The following is a 17,958-nucleotide window of genomic DNA, read 5'->3' on the forward strand; positions in this document are numbered from 1 at the left end:
GGAATATAGAATGCATGAAATAAGTATGCAATGGTAGGCTAGTGCTAGATTGTGGAGGAATTTAAATGCCAAGTTGATGAGTTTGTATTTTACCCTAGACTCATGGAGATTCCTAGATCCTGTCACATAATTTAGCACTTACTATTCTTTTCAACCTGACTATATTTTAAGTTTCATGAAGGTTGAGACCATGACTTACACATCATCTATATTATTCTTAGTGCCTAGCACATAGTAGGTACTTAACCAATGCTTGGTGACTAATGATTTCTCATTAAGTCCACTCAGTTCTATGAAAGCTAGGCAATGAGTTATGGTTTCCACTTAAAAAAATTAGGAAAATGGAGGTCCATCTCCACATTGCAGTCCCCCCCCCCCCTTAGGGCATACCTTCATTCATATGAACATACAGACAGGGCCTATTTCCTATTCTGCTAGTCACACTCACTGACTTTGATAGATGGTTAGAAACTCTATGAAGGGGAAGACTGGGATAGACCAGAGACAGTATAGCATTAACAACAGCTCTAATAACAACAATAACTCCTCACATTTATATAGCACGTAAAGGTTTGCAAAGCACTTTCTTCACAACTGTTATGTGAGGTAGGGAGGTGCAAGTGTTATTATCACTACTTTACAAAAGAGGAAACTGAAGGTCTAAGGGGTTAAATGACTTGCCCATAATTAGAACTAGTAAGGCAGAATTTGTATCCAGACTCCAAATCTAGGACTGCAAGACTAAGCTTTACTGTTGCTACTATTATTGTTTGCAGTTACTTACAAGTAATTAGCTGTAACTGGTTTGGTTTGACATGATGGTGTTTCTGGTTTAACAAGATATTAATAGCTGAAATCTCAGCTGAACCTCCTGTGCAGGCCAAATCCTCTGGGGGGCAAAATCCTTTGCTTATTATGTCTCTCAAGTGTGGAATTCTTAGCTACCCCCAAGGAAGGTCAGGTGAGTCATTAATGTTAACTTAAGTGCCCAAGGCATCCCCTTATGATTTAAGCTTGTTTATTCTTGATTTGAAGGCACTCTGAATATTCTGTAGTGACAGAAGTCAAGTTGTTGGCACATTACCTCTCTACGCTCCCAGTGAAAATGGTGACAAAATGAAGAACTTGCTCCAGGGAATCAGCTGATGTCTCCAAGATGTCGTCAGCAAAGCGCCGTAGGAAAATAAGAAAATCTCCCAGGTTATCCGCAAAAAATTCTGCAAATGTAAATGTTTGCTTGTCTTTCTTGATGGTTTAGGAACCTAAGCCAATGTTTGATCCTCTCCCGCTTAGCAACATTTAAATTATCCTTTCCTCCACATTTATGATAGTGCTTGAGTTGCAAAGACTTTTAGTTGATTTGTGAAAATTTATTGGAAAGGTCAATTCCAGTCAAGTTACAGGGCTAGATGAGGAATTCTCTATATTTACTAAGTCAATTTCCATATCTGTCCACATGTAGTTGACTAGTATTGGTATAGGGGCCTGAGCACATCAAAGCAATAATTACAGGGCTTAGCAAAGTGACATACTATGCTAGTGTTTCTTCTTTGGATCCCAAGGCTATCTGCTGGTTTTAAAAAATACTCATCTGGATGTTTGAGGAGTTTCTGATATGGATAATTAAACTATTAGATGGGTGAAACGCTTTTATCCTGATTGTTGATGACATTCCTCATGAGACATACAACAAGATCATTTCTGGGTGTAGCTTTTTGGACATCTCATCTCCCTCTTCCTCACACACTCTGTGGCAGCCAAACTAGATTAAGAGTTATCCCCTTAACAAGGCATGTCCTTAAAGACTTGCACTTTCCCACCTTTGCTCATTCTCTCCCTTATACCTGGAGTGTCCTTTCCTCTTACCTCTGCCTATATTAGCATCTCACCCACCCTTCAAGGCAAAATCAAATAGCACCCCTTCCATGAAGCTTTCTGTGATCAACAGATGAAAGGGATCTTTCTCTCACCCGTCTTTATAGGACTTTGTGCTCCTATTATACATAAACATTCTAATTTGTATTATATACTTGTTTGGTCATAACTACAATACGGTAACTCCTTAAGGGTAGGGATTACCTTATTTTTGTATATCACCCAGCACCTAGTGTGGTACATTTCACAAAGTAGGCACTTAATTGATTAGTGAAGTTGGCAATGAATTGTTGAATAAATGAATAAAGAATATCCTATTTCTGAGGAAGACTACAGATGATATTTCTATAGATTACAGAATTTAAATCTAGCCACAAGACTGAAGATTATTTACATCAGAAAAAGCATCATGGCTCATCCTGTATAAAGTCAGCAATGTAAAAACTATATCACTGGAGAAGTCCATACATAGGTAGAAGTTTGTGGAAGAATATTAGCATCTAAATAAAACTGACTGCTCTGGAAATTCTATTAATCTTTAGCAGAATGTTTTCTAACTTACATGCCAGGGGGTTCTTTTTACATTTCTACCGCTAGTCAACCATATGTAACATTAAAAGGTATTTCTCTGAAAAGGACTGAAAATAAGAGTGAGGGAAGTTGATCTGAAGCTTAAACTTCTGGAATGACTCAGTTCAGACCTGTCAGTTATAAACAGGAAGTTCCCAAGGAAGGCCCGACTCACCTGGCACAAAAGCCAAAGAGCTGCACTGATCCGGCAAAGGGAAGGTCAGCTCCACTGGCTCTGTGCCTCGGTTGCCAATGGCTAGCTGAACCAGAAGAACAGCCATGGACACCTGCAAATTGAGGCAGTTCTGTAGCATCTGTGGCTCAGTCATGGCAGTCTTGGTGGAGAGATAGACCGTCATCAGGCGCTCAAACTGCTCCCGGAGGCTGTCCGCAGTGGGGCTGGCACTCTGCTGAGCCTCACGCCAGGCGACCTGCAGCCGGTGCAAGCTCTGGTTGATTTTTACCATCTGGTCATGCAACCTGCCCCAAGGGAAACCAGACAGAATGAGTCTGGGAGGCTAAAAGAAGGCAGGTCTGTCACAGACTACCCAGGTACATCAGGTATCCAAAAAAGTTTGCTGAATGGTTGATGGAAGTGGGGGTGTGGGGGTAGAGAGAATAAAGCATGGTGAGAGGAAAGAATGGTGAAAAGATGCAGCCCCAAACCCAGCTGAGACACAAAGGAAGCAAACTGGAACCAATTAGGAGAGTCCTGATTTTAACTGCAATATTCATACTCTTGAAAGGCAGGAAACACAATGCCATCCTTATTTTTTATATTATATTCATCCATATTTTTATAATATATGAATATAATATTTATATTATATTCATCCATATTTTTATGCTTAATAAATATCTGCTGAATTGATCTGAGAAGCTTCTTTAGTTAAGCTGCATGCAGATCACAACCTACTAGTTTCTAATTTTAGAAAACAATGAAGCCACCTATCCTGGAAAGCAGTCTACTATTTTACTTTAAAAAGTTCTAAAATAGTGATGTCTTTTGACTTAAGGACCCCAGTGCTAAGCATTTATCTCAAGGAAGTCCAATACAGAAAGGTGCCAAAACCATCAAAATATTTCTAAGCAGAATTTTTTATAGTAGCAAAGAAATAGGAGCAAAGTAGATGTTCATTCAGTGGGTAATGGCTAAGTGAATCCTGGTATGTGAATGTAATGGATTATGTTGTTAATAATGAACATGACTGCAAAAAAGCATGAGAAGACATGAACTGATGCAAAGTGAAGTAAGCAGGAAAACAATTTTTATATATATAACTAAAACAATGTAAATAGAAACAAAAAACTCAAACTACACACTGTATAATTATAAAGATTATGCTAGGCCCCCCAAAGAGGAGAAAACGTACTTCCCACCTTTCTTTACAGGTAGGTATGGAACACTGAATATACTCATCAGGCTCTACTGATATACTGGGTTGATTCTGTTGAACTGCTTAGAGATGCTAGGTGGCGCAGTGGATATAGGATTGGGTGTGGGCCTGGAGTCCAGGAGACCCAAGTTCAAACCCAGCCTCAGATACTTACTAGCAGTGTGACTTAACCTGTGTTTGCCCCAGTTTCCTCAACTGTAAAATGGGAATAGTAGTGACACCCACCTCACAGAGCTGTTGTGAGATAATATTTGTAAATGCCTAGCATGTAGTAGATACTTAGTACATGCTTATTCCATCCAGCATTATACAATGGCTTTAAACCATACAGGAAGCAAGAATTATGATTTTTTAGTATCATATAGTTAGTAGTTTTTCGAGTTAAAAAACTGAGGGGGACAGAAAAATTTACAAGAAATGTTACTTTACATAATACTTTGTGTAGATTAATTCTAGGTTTCAAAGTGCTTTTGGCAAGTAGGCAGAATTAAATTTAAAAAATTTTCAGAAATCTTCAGTTGATTTTTGAAAAGTCCTAGTGTAAGTTTCATCCTAATAATTTACAGTTGTTACATCTAATTTCCTTTATGGGAACATTCCACTAATTGTGTTAGTATTTTGAAATACTGCTGGCCAGAAATGAAGCATCTCTTCTGCTCTTAAGCTTTTGGAACCCCAACCTTACTGTCACCAAATCCACATTCCAAAAAGCTGCTAGTTCTTAATGTAAAGGTTTTTGGGGATCCTTTTTAGAGCTGTTTATCTCACAATATATACTGCTCAAATTTTTCCTATACTCACTTCTGTGCAGCATCCTGGCCCTTTTCATTATAAACAAGGCTATCAAAGACTTGAGAGCAGAAGGGAATATGTAAATAGCACAAACTATCTTTTGGAAATCCCAAATAGGTTTTATAAGTATCTCAAATTTAGTATTAGTCTAATGTTAATTCATTCCCCCCTTTCTTCTGCTAAAACCCACCTCTCTAATGTGAATTTCCCTATTTCTGGGATGGCTAAGTGGCGCAGTGAATAGAGTACTGGCCCTGGAGTCAGGGAAGATCTGAGTTCAAATACGGCCTTGGACATGTAACACTTAGTAGCCGTGTGACCTTGGGCAAGTCACTTAACCCCAATCGCCCTGCCTTCCCCCCTCTTAAAAAAAAAAGGATTTCCCTATTTCTGTCAAGAACATCCTTCCAGGTTGGTAATGTCAACAGCATCCTCTACCCCTCAGGCCCTCTCACTCCACACATATAATCAATTAGCAAATCTTGCTTTCTCTGCTTCTACAACAGCTCTCATCTGTCCCTCTCTCAATACTAAAAACAAACACTACTTTAGTTTTAGCCCTCACCACTTTTTAGACCTCCCCACTCCTGTTCTTTCTCTACTTCAGCCCAGCTCTGCAGAGCTGCCAAAATGAAGGCAGGCCCATGTATCTCCTGTTCAGGCACCACTAGCTATCTATTGCCTCTAGGGTAAGATGACAACTCCTCTGCTTGGTCTTTAAAGCCCCATCTACATCACCAGCTTCCTTTCTTGAAGTGTTCCCTACACATGCACTCCATCTCAGGTCTTTATGTCTCTGGGCCGGCCACCTTCCATGCCGAAAATATACTATTGCCTCTTACCTCTAACTCACAGAATCCTTTGCTTCCTTTAAGACTCAGTTCAAATATCACCTTCGATTGCTAGTGAAGTAAGGAGGAAGGCAAGGGAGGGAAGATGCACTTCTACAGGATCTATTATTTCCAGGCACTGGGGCTAAGCCATTTACAAATACTATTATCATTAGGTCCTCACAACAACCCTGTAAGGCAGGTGCTATTATCATTTCCATTTTACAGTTGAGAAACTGAGGTAAACAGAGTTTAAGTAACTCCACGGTCGCACAGCTAGTGGGTGTCTGAGGCTGGATTTGAAACTAGGGGGACCCATAACTATGTCATTTATCTTTTATTTATTCTGTACATATTTATTCTGAACACATTTAAATACATGTGTTGTCTCTGATGAAATGTAAACTCCTTGAGAGCATGTTTTGTCTTGTATCTCCAAAGCCTTGCACAGTGCCTGGAACATAGTAGACATCTAATAAATGCTTGATTAATTATTGTAATTCAGTCTTCCCAGAAGAGTGTGGTAAAAAGGATCAAGAACAAGACTTAAAATTGTTGATCCATTACCCACAAAGTGCAGGAAAACATTTTGTAGAGTGAAACTGGCATAACTACAATTTTTAATGTTCTCTCAAATAAAGAACAATACGTTTAATGTTCCTTTTTCCTCTCTCCTTAGAAACTGTCGTGAATCTAAAGTCTTGAACGAGACTAGACCTCCAAGATTCACCTAGGGCAATCTTGGCTACAGACAGTGATTATATCATATGACAGAAGAATTATAAACCTGTGAAAGCCCACGTGCAAGGTGTACTGTGTCAGGACCAGGTTCTCTGTTACCAGGTTATAGTTTTGGGCAAACTGCATCTCCTGGTCACTCTCTTTAGGGATCAAACAGGTCTCTTTATCCAAACCTTTAGAAAAAAAAAAAGGACAAAATTAGCAGCTTGTAACCCTGCTTTCAGCTGCTAACTCCAGAGAAAAAGGAATCAAGAGCCCAACTGAAAATTACCAGATGTAGTTCATTCATTTTTATGGTTCTTTCTTATATCTCTCCCCTCTGCCTCACCTCTTTTCCCTTAGAAAGAGACTAAGAAAGGTGCAAATATAAGAAAAGAAATTACATTGGACAATATACATATGATATAGATTTGACAAGTCATTTCTGTTTTACCTTTCATATGCACATTCTTTATCCTTCTCTCTTCATCATTCAATTCTTTGAGGGCACAGTAGGTAGGGTTAAAGGTTAGCAGCCTAGGGGATTTAGGTTTGCAAAATGGCTGGCATAGCTTCAGGAGGGCAGCACCCAGATTCAGGAAGAAGGCATCTGAGGCATACATCTGGAAGAAGATTTCTGGCATCTGATTGGCCCAGATCTTAGTGCGGCCTGTGTTGGCATACAGGCAATTTCCAAGCCAGGACAAGATCCAATGCTTGGTGTCTGGAGAGAGCTGGAGCAAGTTCTTCAGCATCTGGTAAATCTTTTCGTGGAACTGAGCCATGAACTGTTAAGAAAAAAACACACCAAAAAGTTCCAGTTTTACACTCCTAACATTTATAGCCAAACACTGTTAATTCATTTCCAACAACATGCTAATCTTTCCTTCCACTCTCCACTTTAGATTTCTTTTGGAACTTCTGGACCCTCTAATAGTGATTTCTTGATAAGATGCTGAGTACAGAAGGCTTTATAGCCTTGGAGAAAGTCATATTGATTGGTTGGTGATGGGGAAGGCTTAAAACTCCTCTACTTACTACATTTGCTAAAGCAAAGTTTTGCCTTATCCTGTGATACTCAGCTAAGGGGATTTAAGGCCTTCGCTTATACTGAGTAATAAAGAACAATAAAGTTTGAGAGGAAGTCAAAGTAGATGGCATAGTAGTAAGTGGCAAAGAGTACTGAAAACTGGACCTACAGTAGCCTATTTTCAAGCATCATCCTAATTTTAATTTTTGCTTCCCCTGAATAGGAGCGCTATTTCTTTCAACAATTACTACAGAACACTAACTCCTTCTGTAATGATCAATGAAAATTATTTGCTCTCTAAAAGGAGCTCAAACCACCTTATTTACAACTATTTTCAGAAGACCCTTTGTTTTCCTTAAGGCTTGGGGCCTGGTATCCAAGTGAGAAGTTCCACCTGATGGATGTTGGCCTCCTGCACTTTGATCTCCTGGGGACTGGATCGAGATGGATTCAAGAAGTAGCCATGATTCTCCACTACTCCTGGAGTCTTTAACAAGCAGGAGATACTCAGAATTACTCCCAATAAGGTCTTCTGGTACATCTGTCCATTGCTGGGGTCCTTGGGCTGAATATACTCTACAAAAACCTGTAGGGAAATGGAAATGAGCTCTGCTAATCTCTTTGTAGAGGAACAACTGGATTGCTGTGTCAAGATCTAAGAATCTAAAGAGGATGGGGAAAACAAATTCATGTTTTTTTGTTTGTTTTTCCCAAGTCTAAATTGGGGTAAGTCATTTCAAAATCATCTAAGAACAGGAGAATATGGAATCTTTAGCACAAAAGGCCCCAGTAGGACCTTTTTAAATCTGTGGACTTACTTTTGCAATATCCTTCTGCCTTGTGAAATAGAGAAGCATATCTAGATATGTGTATAGCAAGATTTGACAGAGATCTAAGTCTTTTATTCTGCTCAACAAAATGTCAAATACTGGAACCATAACTTCTTGAAATGTCCGAACTTCCTGATCCATTGTCAAGGCTTCAATGACCTCTTCAAGGAACTCGGTTACATCTTCAAAATCTAATAATGGAACAAGAAAATGGGAAGAAAAAGTGGGCCACAGAAACTTAAGATGGCTAAATAACTCTGATACTTTACCCTTTTTCATATTTGTACTTAAGCACTAGTCAACTGGTTAAGACTTCCTTGGAAAGAGAGGTAACAGGGTGTAATGGAAAGATTGCTGGATTTGGAGTTGGGAAATCAAGACATGAATCCTGCTTTAGATATTTACTCATGTGTGATCATGGGCAAATTATACAGCAGCCAATGACAATGCACTGATTAAAGCTTACTAAATGTAGAGAGCTATGCTAAGGGCCAGGTATCCAGCAAGCATGCTAAGCAGCAGGTAGCATGGTACAGTGGGAAAATTCAGAACTTGCTTGCTCTGGAGGCAGAGGACAAGGTTTCAAATTCCATCTCTGATAAGTCCTCCTAATAAAGTAGGCCATTCTCATGGATTGATTCATCATTTCTATGAGTGACTCATGGATCTGTCTCCCCCTTGAGCATTAATTCTGCATTCCCAAGAGCCTATGCAATACTTCATACTGAACTTGGCCTCATAGACATCTCAAACCTGAAACATTCCAAAACTGAATTCATCATTTCCCCACCAAAATTGTCCCAAATTTCCCTATTTCTGACAAAGATACCATTGCCTTCCTTTCCAAACTATCTTATAATTAATGATTTTGTATTTATTCTCTTTATATTTATTCTGTATATACTTCGTTTTCAGCCACTAGAATATAAGTGTTTTACAAGTAAGGATTGTTTCAGCTTTTGTATTTATACTTCCAGATTCTAATGAGTGCTTGGCACATAGCAGGCACCTAATACAATTGATTGATCAGTTTTTGGGATAACTCTCTAGCTGTTAGAAATTTCTTCCTTGGGGCAGCTAGGTGGCACAGTGAATAGAGCACAGGCCCTGCAGTCAGGAGGGCCTGAATTAAAATCTGACCTCAGACACTTAACACAAAAACTAGCCGTGTGACCTTGGGCAAGTCATTTAACCCTAATTGCGGCCCCCCCCCCCAATTTTTCTTCTTTATACTGATCAAAATCCTGCTTCCTTATAAATGACATTCATTAGCCTTTGACCTTTAAGGCAGTATGATATGGTATAAACTGGCTCTGGAGTCAGAGGCCCTGGGTTCAAATCCCACTTCTGACACTATTTATGTGATCCCAGATAAGTCATTTAACCTCCCTTGACCTCAATTTCCTCATCTGTAAAATGATAGGGTTCTATGGTCTGGGGTCTCTTACACTTCTAAATCTATGAATTTATTATCCATAAATGAAGGATAATGTTACCTGTTCTACTTAACTCATAGAGTTGAAAGAATTTTGCAATTCTTAAAGTACTATATAAATGTGCATTATTAGTTGAAACACCAGGCATATAAGTAATATTTAAACCCAAAGGCTTGGTTTCTTGTTTCACTTTGCTTTTTTTTTTTTTGGAGGGTGGAAGGCAAGGCAGTTGGGGTTAACTGACTTGCCCAAGGTCACACAGCTAGTTAAGTGTCAAGTGTCTGAGGTTGGATTTGAACTCAGGTCCTTCTGACTTCAGCCCTGGTGCTCTATTCACTGTAGCAACTAGCTGCCCTATTTCACTTTGCTTTTAAAAAACAAAACAAAACACAAATGCCATTGTACTAGGTCCACCTGACCACTGGGCTTACTGTTCCCCTAAGACTCAAGACTTTATTATTACCCATGGTCAATTTCAAACCTCTCATTTTGTCATTCTACCCAAGCCTTACTTTCCTACAATGTCACATGCACTTTCTCTTTTGTTCTTTTATCCCTTCCTTCCCAATCAGTGTGGCTGCCTCAACTAGGTGTTAAGATGAGGTCAATCTGCCTGGTTCAGGTTATAAACTGACAGCTACAGAAGGTAACTGAATATGTCTCCAGTGGAAGGGAGACAATTTGTTCATTTTTTTTAAAACTCTGAACTCTTATTTCACTTTAATCAGAGCCAAAAATGACAGTTAGACCATGAAATGACTCCTATTGTATAGGTCTCCAAAGGCATGAGCTGCTAGATGTCACTTTCATACTTACGGGCCCCTCGGATTGCTTCCAACAAGAGGTCTACCAGCTGATCGTAGACATTCTGGTCAACATAAATCTCTGGGGTGAGGAGGACAGTTCGGGTATTAGACACAGTTAGGTTCCTACACCTCACAGCAAAGGGCAGCAGGTTTTCTGGTACTTTGGTAATCTGAAGGGAAAGAAAAGAGACTGAGACACTTTGACTTATAATGATTTGCATACAGTCAATCAACAGGAAAAAAGAAAATAAGAAACTGAGTTACAGTCCTTATGAAACATAGAATTTATAGGAAAAGCAAAGCATGTAAAAAAATTAGCTCTAAGTAAACTACAAAAGTATAAGAGGTACAGAGTAGCTTGGGAATTCTGAGCAGGGAAATGAGGAAAGGATTCATGAAGGAAATGGCATTATAGGACAGGAAGGATTTGGACAGGTGAATCTGGCAGTGGGAGGGGAATTAGAAAAGAAAAGAGAATTTTAAGTGGAAAGAACAGTGAACAAAAGTAGAGAGGCAGAAAACCTTATGCTGTGTTCAGACAACACTTAACAGTCAAGTTCAATTTGGTAGGTTCCTTAAATAATTCTAAAAAATAGAGTAACGGGAGACAATGGGTTAGGTTGTCAAGGACCTTAAATTCCAGGCCAAAAATGTGGACTAACCCTAATGGAGATATATAGAAGTTTTTAAGGTAGAAGGTAGTGATATGAACTGTGCTTTATGAAGATAACTCTGGCGGTAGCATGTCAGATGGACTGGAGGTGGAAACTGAAGAAGCTCAAGGCAAGGTTATCAGTTAGAAGTCTGTTGAAACAATCTAAATCAGAGATAATGAGGGCCTGAAGTAGGGTGGTGGCAGGAGGAATGTATGCAAGAGATATTTAAAGGGTAGAAAAGACAAGACAATCATTTCCTGGATATGGAAAATTAGAAGGGGGAGAAGTCAGAGATGACAGAGGTTTTAAGTCTGGTTGACTGGGAGAATGGTAGTGCTATTCTCAGAAAAGGAACAGGCAGATACTGGATTTCTCCTATAATTACTGTAAATGAATATTTAGTAAATTCACAGTGCAAAAGGCATGAAAGACCTCTGAAACTAACATTCTAAAAGGAAAACAGTATAGAAATGCTTCCATTCACAGAAGAGATAAAATACATTGTAGGAAATATGGGCTCATTCCCCCACCTCCTCTTTTGCTCTTAGGAAACAGGAATAAAGGTAGCAAAGAATGTGCTTCTCCCCTGCATCTCGATCTGCAGAGAGGTTTAATGTTGCGGAGCAGGTCATGCTAATCAAGTGGTTGCTTGGATCCTGAAGCAGCAATCGGGTAAAGAGGGCCTAATGACAACAAAAAAAACAAGTAAAAAAATTACAAACAATTACAGTACTAATGTTAGAGCACAAACATATGCAAAGCCAATGCTAAAAAGGGAAGCATTCCCTAGCTAACCCTTCTACTTGCTCAAGACATCCCATTCAACTAGTTTCCTCCAACAGATTGTCCCCTCTATCATCCCCACTCTTTTTCACTTATGTTCAATCTTTCTGCTCTACTGGATCATTTCCTACTGCCTACAAATATGTCCATGTCTCCCCCATCCTGAAAAAACTCTTACTTGACCCTTCTATCCCTGCTAATTATTGTCTTATAGCTCTTCTACCCTTTGTAGTCAAACTCCTTGAAAAGGCCATCTAAATATAGTAGGTGTTTCCACTTTCTCGCCTCTCAATCTTTTTTGTTGTTTCAGTCATATCTGACTCTGACTCCATTTGAGTTTTGGGTTTTTTTGGGCAGAGATACTGGAGTGGTTTGCCATTTCCTTCTCCAGCTCATTTTATCAATAAGGAAACTGAGGCAAACAAGTTTAAGAGACTCACCCAGGGTTACATAGCTAGTAAGGGTCTGAGGTCACATTTGAATTCAGGTCCTCCTGACTCTAGGTTCAGCACTCTGCCCACTGCACCACCTACCTGCACCACTCTCTTCTTAACCCCTTATAATTTGGTTCCAACCTTATTATTTCATCAAAATTGCTCTCCAAAGTTACTAATGATCTCTTAGTTGTCAAATCCAGTGGTCTTTTCTCCATTCTCATTCTCATTGACTTCTCCTTTTCTCTCTCTATACTACTTCATTTGGTGATCTGATAAGTTCCCGTGGGTTTAATTACCATCTCTATGCAAGTGATTCTCAGATCTATGTTTTCTGCCCCAATCTCTCTGTTGACTTCCAATCTTTCATCTTCCAACTGCCTTCCAGACATCTTGAACTAGAATGTCCAGTATATGTCTTAAACTCATTTTATCCAAAACAGAATTCATTACCTTTCCCACAAAACTCTCCCCATCTCCTACGATTGTTGAGGGAAATATCATTTTCCCAGTCCCTTAGATTCACAACCTTAGGAGTCACCCAGGATTCTTCATGCTCTTTCACCCCACCCATATCCAATTTATTGCCAAGGCCTGAAGATTTCATCTCAGCAACATCTCTTGAACACACCCACTTCTCCTCTGATACTACCTCCCCTCACTGGTGTAAGTTTTTATCATCTCATGCCTGGACTGCTGGTCTGACTGCCTCAAGTCTCTTTCCACTCCAATCCACTTACCATTCTGCTACTAAAGTGATCTTCCTAAAGGGTAGGACCAATCAAGTCACCTCCTCACTCCCTCTACTTTTTTTTTTTTAAAGCAATTGGGGTTAAGTAACTTGCTCAAGGTTACATGGCCAGGTGTTTTCTGGGTGGGTGCTAAGTGTCTGAGCCCAGATTCGATCCCAGGTCATCCCGATTCTGGGGCCAGGGCTCTTACTCACTGTGCTACCTGGCCACCCCTCACTCCCTCTACTTAATAAACTCCAGTGGCTTTCTACTGCCTCCAGGAGCAAATACAAAATGTTCTGTTTTGGCATTCAAAGACCTTCATAACCTTGGTCTCTCTTACCTTTCCAGCCTTCTTATACCTTATTCTCAATACATACTCTTTTTTTTTTTTTTAAGCAATCGGGGGTTAAGTAACTTGCTCAAGGTTACACGGCCAGTTATTTCTGGGTGTGGTGCTGAGTGTCTGAGCCCGGGATTCGATCTCCAGGTCTTCTCAACACTGGAGCCGGTGCTGTTACTCGCTGAGCCACCTGGCTGCCCCTAAGCAAGTGGGGTTAAGTAACTTGCTCAAGGTTACACGGCCAGGTGTTTCTGGGTGGGTGCTAAGTGTCTGAGCCCAGGATTTGATCTCCAGGTCTTCTCAACACTGGAGCTGGTGCTCTTACTCGCTGTGCTACCTGGCCGCCCCTCAATACATACTCTTTGATCCAGTGACAGTGGATCTGTTCCACGAACAGGACATACCATCTCTTGGCTCCAGTCTTTCTCTCTGGCTATCCCCCATGCCTGGGATACTCTCCCTCTGCCACTCTGTAGGCCTCCCTGACTTCCTTTAAGTCCTAAAATTCCACCTTCTATAGGAAACCTTCCCCAACCCTTTTAGTTCAAGGGCTTCCCTTCCCTACTTATCATGTCTATAGCTTGCTTTGTCTATATTGTTTGTATGTAGTCTCACTGATTAGACTGTAAACTCCCTGAGGGTGGGGACTGTCTTTTGCCTTTTTTGTATCCCTGGAGCTTAGCACAGTGCCTGGCAAACAGTAGGTACTTAATAAATGTTTTGATTGATTGATTAGAAGTGGAACACAGCCACATTAAAAACAAACAAATCAAATACTGCCTTTTCAATTCAAAGAATAATTTCCCCCACCATGGAAACCACTTGATCAACCATACTTGTTTTTTCTTATTTCAAACTTTTGGAGTCCGAAACAGTAATTATGCTTGCTCTTAGCAGCCAGTAGGTGGGATTTAGCTGTGTGATTTCTGAAGTCACTATAGGTTCATGGAATTTTAAAAGCCTAATGATAAGCTGTAAGGGAATCACAATTATATATGACTTGTCCAGAGAACAAGATAAAAACAATACCTGCTCAATGTTGTTCATATCAAGCCAGTCTTGTTCGTCCAAGTCCCCTGCCAGTTCCTCCAAATACACACAGCGGCTGGGAATTCCATTCCCCCCTTTCATGCTTGGGTCACCTGTGAAATGGTTTTTATCTGTTAATTAAGGATATATCTGTATCTTATTCTGAATGATAATCATGGCAGAATTTCTACTAATTTCTGAGTTCTCAGATGACATAACAGTGGTCACAATAAACACAAAGTATGAGAACTGAAGATAAAAATCTTCTCACTAGTTACAAAGATTCATACCTTGTCACAAATCCAATAATAACATGACATTTAGAAAGGCTTTCATGATAGGAGAACAGTGATTTTTCTGGAGTCCCACCACAGACAGAACTTTGCGGTGGAAAGAAAATGCCATTATTTCCATTCATAAACAGTAATGCACGCATATGTCACCTTTGGAAAGAAAGTGGGAAGATCTATTGTGTCCACTTTTTAGCTGAATAAGAAGGGATATAACTGGGTTACAACTATGGAAGAAGTAAATCAGAAACGGGACCTAGTCCCATTGTCTGTTCACAATTTCTTTGCATAAAGGAGAAAGAAGTTAAGAGGAGGGATGCTGAACAAGTCTGTTCTGGATAAGCTGCTCCTCTGAGAGGTAAATCCTCACTCCAGAAAACACCATAGTTTTGTATGATTATAAGGACCATCCAACAATGATCCTGATCAGAATAAGGCGGCTATGAAAATGGATCGAGTAGATGACTCACTGTTGTCCAGGGTAATGAGGAAAATCCTTTGGATCATGTGATTGATGTTGAGCTGCTCACATATCTCCTGCTGGGAACGGAATGATCGGCTAATCTCAGAGACAGAGTAGTCACAGTCATCCAAACTTTCTGACACACTGTTATCCGAGTCATCAGGGCTAGCTGAGGGTTCATCTGCCAGAAAATTTGATCTTGTAAACACACATTTCTCTGGAGAAGAAAACAGCCCAATACCAGGAAGGTAGAAAGGAAGAAAGAAAATTGGACAATGTGGGATTTTAAATCCATCAGTTAACCACTGATAGTCTCATGGCAGGGCAAGTAAACTGCAGAATACCAAAGCCCAATTTTAACTGTGGCCACTGTCAAATTTTACAAAGAGAAAGGGTTGGGTCCCTGTCCTCCCTCTCCCCCATAAATAGTTGTACTTCACACTATGAAAATATAAACATAAGCTTCCCTATAGAATTCTTGGAAATAAGTCAGTGTTAACTTACCAAAGAATAACTCCCTTAATTTCCTAAAAAGCATCTTAAAAAGCTACCTCATTCAAATATGGTACCACATAGGAAGACGGAAAAAGTGGTGTCATTCACTAAAAGCCACAGACTATTTTGGGCCTGTCAGTCCTTTCTTATAGAATGATGGAATCACATTCTGAAAATCCAGTGAGTCCATTCAGAAGCAGGCTCTATTTTTCTGTAGTAGGGCTTATAAAGAATGAGTTTCAGAGCAGGAAGCTAAAGCTTTTGGCACAGTATTAATTGCTGATGGAAAACAGGTTGGACCTGATGGTATGACAAACCCAGGGGAATTGAAGTAGTCCTGATGCCAACCTAGTCCAACAGAGCACATGCCAGAACTGTTCCCACTGTTTCCCCTGCTCCCAATTTCAGATAGTCTAACTTTTGCTTACAGCCAGAAAGGGAATACTGTTCGGCACCATTGCTTCCATATGCACATAAACCATACAGATTTTCCTATTTACCAGAGTACGTTTAATGCCAGCCAAGCTACTTAGAGTATATTTTCTATTACTTCATTTTCTACTGTTTTTCATTTCTCAATTTCCCTTCTCCTCTTTAATCACCCTACTCTCTTATGAGGTAGGGAACGAAGAGCTAGGGCATCAGAAATATAACAGGAAACTATGAAAGGAGCTTAAAAATCTCCCTGAAACCTTTCAACATCATCAGCACAAAAACCTTTCCTAATTCTTTTTTAAAAAAATATTTTATCTTTTATTCTGAATTTAACAAACATCAAAAAATTTCAAAATACAAAGTAGAAAAAAAGATTACATGTGAAAACAAATCTCTATTCCTAGTTACTTTTCATGTTTTATGTTAGTATTCTTTCCTCTTCTTATCCTTTCCTTTTCTTCAACAAGAGAGAGCCTATAATTCAGATAAATATCTCCCCAATCATTCTTGAAATGAAAAAATAAGGTAAATTTATCAGGAAGTCTCCTTCTCCACTAATGATGAAACACAGAAACCCTGCAATATATTCTTTTTGGGGCAGAAGCACATGACGGTATTTAGAGAATTATGGGAGCATTCAAAGTGATTAAGGAACATCATCCATTCTTTCTACTATACATGTAAAAATGGCAGCCCCTAGTCATGCAGCATCTGGTCCCAGGTCAGAGGGGCCATTTTCCGATGAGTGTGAGTGACAGTACTCTGTCACAAGACTCCAGAGCTAGAAGGGAGTGCAGTGGTCATCTAGTGCAATCCTCTCATTCTAGAGAAGAGGAAATTGAGGTCTGTACAGATTATGTGACTTGCCTAAGGTCACAAAGGTAGTGAGAATTAGAGGCAGTTTTGACATAATAGACTCCAACCTGTAGAATGAGAAGAGTTCCCCCTGAGAGGACCCCTGTGTCAATGAACCTAGGACCAAGATCTTTTGATTATTTACTAGTTTCAAGTAAAAAATCCCTTTACACAACTCACTGTCTACAACTACACATGGCTTGTTTTCTACACTGAAATACCCTCAGCTGATCATGTTAAAAAGAAGACAATTTAGGACGTTTTTACGAGGTGCTTTTTGACAGTACTAGAAAAAGTGACAGCTTGACAGCTCTAGGTCCACAATGAGCATCTGTCCCCTTGGAGCCACCTGTTAACCCTGGCACTTTTCCTTTGTGAAAAAAACTCTTATCTGCTACAAACTCTAATTCCATTTCTAACTACGGCCCCCAGGCACACTGGATTTGGAAAGGCCCCATTCTGGGTCATCTTGTCTGCTGCTGTTGGCTCATACACTTACCAGATTGCTGCTTCAGCTGTTCCTTCTGGATCGCTACAAAGTGCTTGGCATCGGCCAGGGAACTGAAGAGAGCAGCAAAGGGGTTACTGGAGATGTTGTTGTTATTGTCCTGGTCTGTCATTTCACTTTAAAGTAGACTCCATCCAGACCTGGGGGAGGGGCTGCAGAAAGGGCAGGCATCAGGAGCTGGTCGGCCACACAGCAGCCCCCATATTCCATGGATTTTTTTTCCCCCGTCCTTTCTCTGTTACATATTTTGAAGGGATTCTGGAGGAAAGACTGAGTAGCGTTTCAAGATTTAAGGTATTTGGAGGCAAAACAGCTACAAAGTTACCTACTGGAGGAAGTGATTGGGCTTCAGAGTTGCTAAGATGAAAGACTAAAATAAGATCAGAAAGATGCATTTGTTACTCCTTTCATTTTATTTTTTTTTGCTTTTTGGAGGGCAATTGGGGTTAAGTGACTTGCCCAAGGTCACACAGCTAGTACGTGTTAAGAGTCTGAGGCTGCATTTGAACTGAGGTCCTCCTGACTCCAGGGCCGGTGCTCTATTTACTGCACCACCTAGCCGCCCCATGTCACTCCTTTTTTGAAAAGGGAAGGTCTGATTAAACACACACACACACACACACACACACACACACACACACACACACACA

General features: G+C 40.1%; 2 protein-coding genes across 5 annotated transcripts in view; both read right to left on the bottom strand.

Moving 5' to 3' along the window:
• ATP5MG (ATP synthase membrane subunit g) overlaps positions 1–17,958 on the bottom strand; it is an 84,497-nt gene that overhangs the window by 19,256 nt on the left and 47,283 nt on the right. The gene's annotated exons all lie outside the window — the stretch shown is intronic.
• Positions 1–17,958, bottom strand: part of UBE4A (ubiquitination factor E4A) — a 37,234-nt gene that overhangs the window by 12,442 nt on the left and 6,834 nt on the right. For 2 of the 4 annotated variants that reach the window (XM_069066674.1, XM_069066675.1), the window contains exons 2-12: positions 17,300–17,460; positions 15,023–15,232; positions 14,263–14,375; positions 11,473–11,625; positions 10,297–10,456; positions 8,033–8,235; positions 7,609–7,800; positions 6,639–6,972; positions 6,252–6,378; positions 2,621–2,925; positions 1,085–1,217 (exon numbers count right to left, since the gene is read on the bottom strand). In XM_069066674.1, the coding sequence (XP_068922775.1) occupies positions 1,085–1,217; positions 2,621–2,925; positions 6,252–6,378; positions 6,639–6,972; positions 7,609–7,800; positions 8,033–8,235; positions 10,297–10,456; positions 11,473–11,625; positions 14,263–14,375; positions 15,023–15,232; positions 17,300–17,420 (2,051 nt within the window). In that variant the 5' untranslated portion in view covers positions 17,421–17,460. The remainder of the gene's footprint in view (positions 1–1,084; positions 1,218–2,620; positions 2,926–6,251; positions 6,379–6,638; positions 6,973–7,608; positions 7,801–8,032; positions 8,236–10,296; positions 10,457–11,472; positions 11,626–14,262; positions 14,376–15,022; positions 15,233–17,299; positions 17,461–17,958) is intronic. The other 2 variants (XM_069066676.1, XM_069066677.1) reach the window with 2 other exon arrangements.

This window comes from Petaurus breviceps, unplaced genomic scaffold (assembly GCF_028583685.1).
Source record: "Petaurus breviceps papuanus isolate PSGF00001 unplaced genomic scaffold, PetGlider_PUasm1.0 90723, whole genome shotgun sequence".
Classification (NCBI taxonomy): domain Eukaryota; kingdom Metazoa; phylum Chordata; class Mammalia; order Diprotodontia; family Petauridae; genus Petaurus; species Petaurus breviceps.